Raw genomic sequence first — 1,733 nt, 5'->3', positions numbered from 1 at the left:
AACATAACAAAACCGTCTAAACGTTTCGATATGCTTAAGCTTCCCGTCTGTGGTGCGAATGGAGGCTTGGATAATTCTCGACACCACAGTACCGTACTGACCGAGCTTCTGAAGAATCTCCTCATTAGACAGCGTCGGTAGAACGTTTGATAATATTACCTTCGAGGCCGGAGTGTTCCATGGCGAAACCGGCACAAACTGGTCATTGCCCAAGGTGAGTCCGTTCTGCACGACGATGCGTGCGAAACGGACACGTGAAACGAAAACAACCACCTTGTGGTGCATTCGGGACGCTGCTCGTATGTTCTCACAACCGATCAATTCTCCTCCAGCGAGACATCTTCCGGTGGGACAAAACACATGCCGTGTTCATCTGTTAACCCCTCATCGGCGTCACGACCGGCATTACTTCGACTATTCTTGCTAGCCATTTGAAGTAACTAAACGAAAAAAAGTAACCAATAAATGGTACGAAGGTTTATAAAGCCGAAATAAATGAAAAATAAACAACAACAACAATAACTGGGAAATAAATAAATAAATCCCGTTAACCACCTAAAGTGGATAACTCTAACCGCGCTGTCTCTCCCTCTCTCGCTCAGTAGACAAGACGATAGAAAGGGACACCGACACTCGGACAGCAGAAAGGACCAAAAGGTAGGAAGAAAGGAAAAAGCAACACGAGACAAAGCACGTACCGCCAGTGACTGAGCAACAGACCTGGCAATCGCACGTGCGTGCTAAGCGAGCGGCAGCTGTGCAAAGTGGGAGGAGAGAGAGAGAGAGATGATGATGAACTCACAAAATGTTTAACCACCGAAACCGTAGAGCGTACGGCCCTGGCGCTTCAAAGCGTACACCACATCCATGGCAGTAACGGTCTTTCGCTTTGCGTGCTCCGTGTAGGTGACAGCATCGCGGAGCACATTTTCCAGGAACACCTTGAGAACTCCACGGGTTTCCTCGTAGATGAGACCCGAGATGCGCTTTACTCCACCACGGCGAGCAAGGCGACGAATAGCAGGCTTTGTGATTCCTTGGATGTTATCACGCAGTACCTTGCGATGACGTTTAGCACCTCCTTTGCCAAGACCTTTTCCACCTTTACCACGTCCAGACATGACGACACCGTTTGATTCCAAATCGCAGAGAGAAACAGAAAGAGAAAGAGAAAGAGAAAGAGAAAGAGAAAGAGAAAAAGAGAGAGCAATTACCCTGTCACACTGGGGAGATTACATATGTGAGCATGTCTTCCCCCCCTGTCCCCCATCCTCTTTACACAAAGTTTTAATGAAGTTATCATGATTATTATTAATAATGAACAGTAAAATTTCACTGGTGTTAAAAAATTAACATCCTCCCCTAAAATGTCCAATCTGGTGAAGATGAATACCATTCATGGGAGAGACTTTATGTACCATCCATATTGTTCACTTTATTGTAATGGGTGTTACAATAGGTATGTGGTTACCAAACCAGCATTATAGATTATATGTCTGGCAGGTAGCCTGTGATGTGGAGATTGTACATGCACACAGCACAGGAGGCAGCAGGTGTTCCCACATTGCAAGCTGTGGTGTAAAATTCCAACGAACATGACATGTATCGCTGTGCCTCGAACGCTTGATTATTACCTTTGTGGACCTCATCACAGATGAATCGAAAACGAAACGGTCTATAAAATTCAAAATGTTCTTACAATTTTTTGCACAGAATCAGGAAGTCTCTTGTTG

General features: G+C 45.4%; 1 protein-coding gene across 1 annotated transcript; it reads right to left on the bottom strand.

Moving 5' to 3' along the window:
- Positions 1-809: 809 nt before the first annotated feature.
- LOC144892505 (histone H4-like) lies at positions 810-1,121 on the bottom strand. Its single transcript, XM_078779461.1, has one exon. The coding sequence runs from the start codon at positions 1,119-1,121 to the stop codon at positions 810-812; it is 312 nt and encodes a 103-aa protein (XP_078635587.1).
- Positions 1,122-1,733: the final 612 nt, after the last annotated feature.

Source organism: Myxine glutinosa, chromosome 6 (genome assembly GCF_964187855.1).
Source record: "Myxine glutinosa chromosome 6, kmMyxGlut1.1, whole genome shotgun sequence".
NCBI lineage: Eukaryota > Metazoa > Chordata > Myxini > Myxiniformes > Myxinidae > Myxine > Myxine glutinosa.
This window is presented reverse-complemented; position numbering and strand designations above follow the sequence as displayed.

Coding starts and splice junctions, on each gene's coding strand:
- LOC144892505 (XM_078779461.1), bottom strand. CDS start 1,121: ATGTCTGGACGTGGTAAAGGTGGAAAAGGTCTTGGCAAAGGAGGTGCT.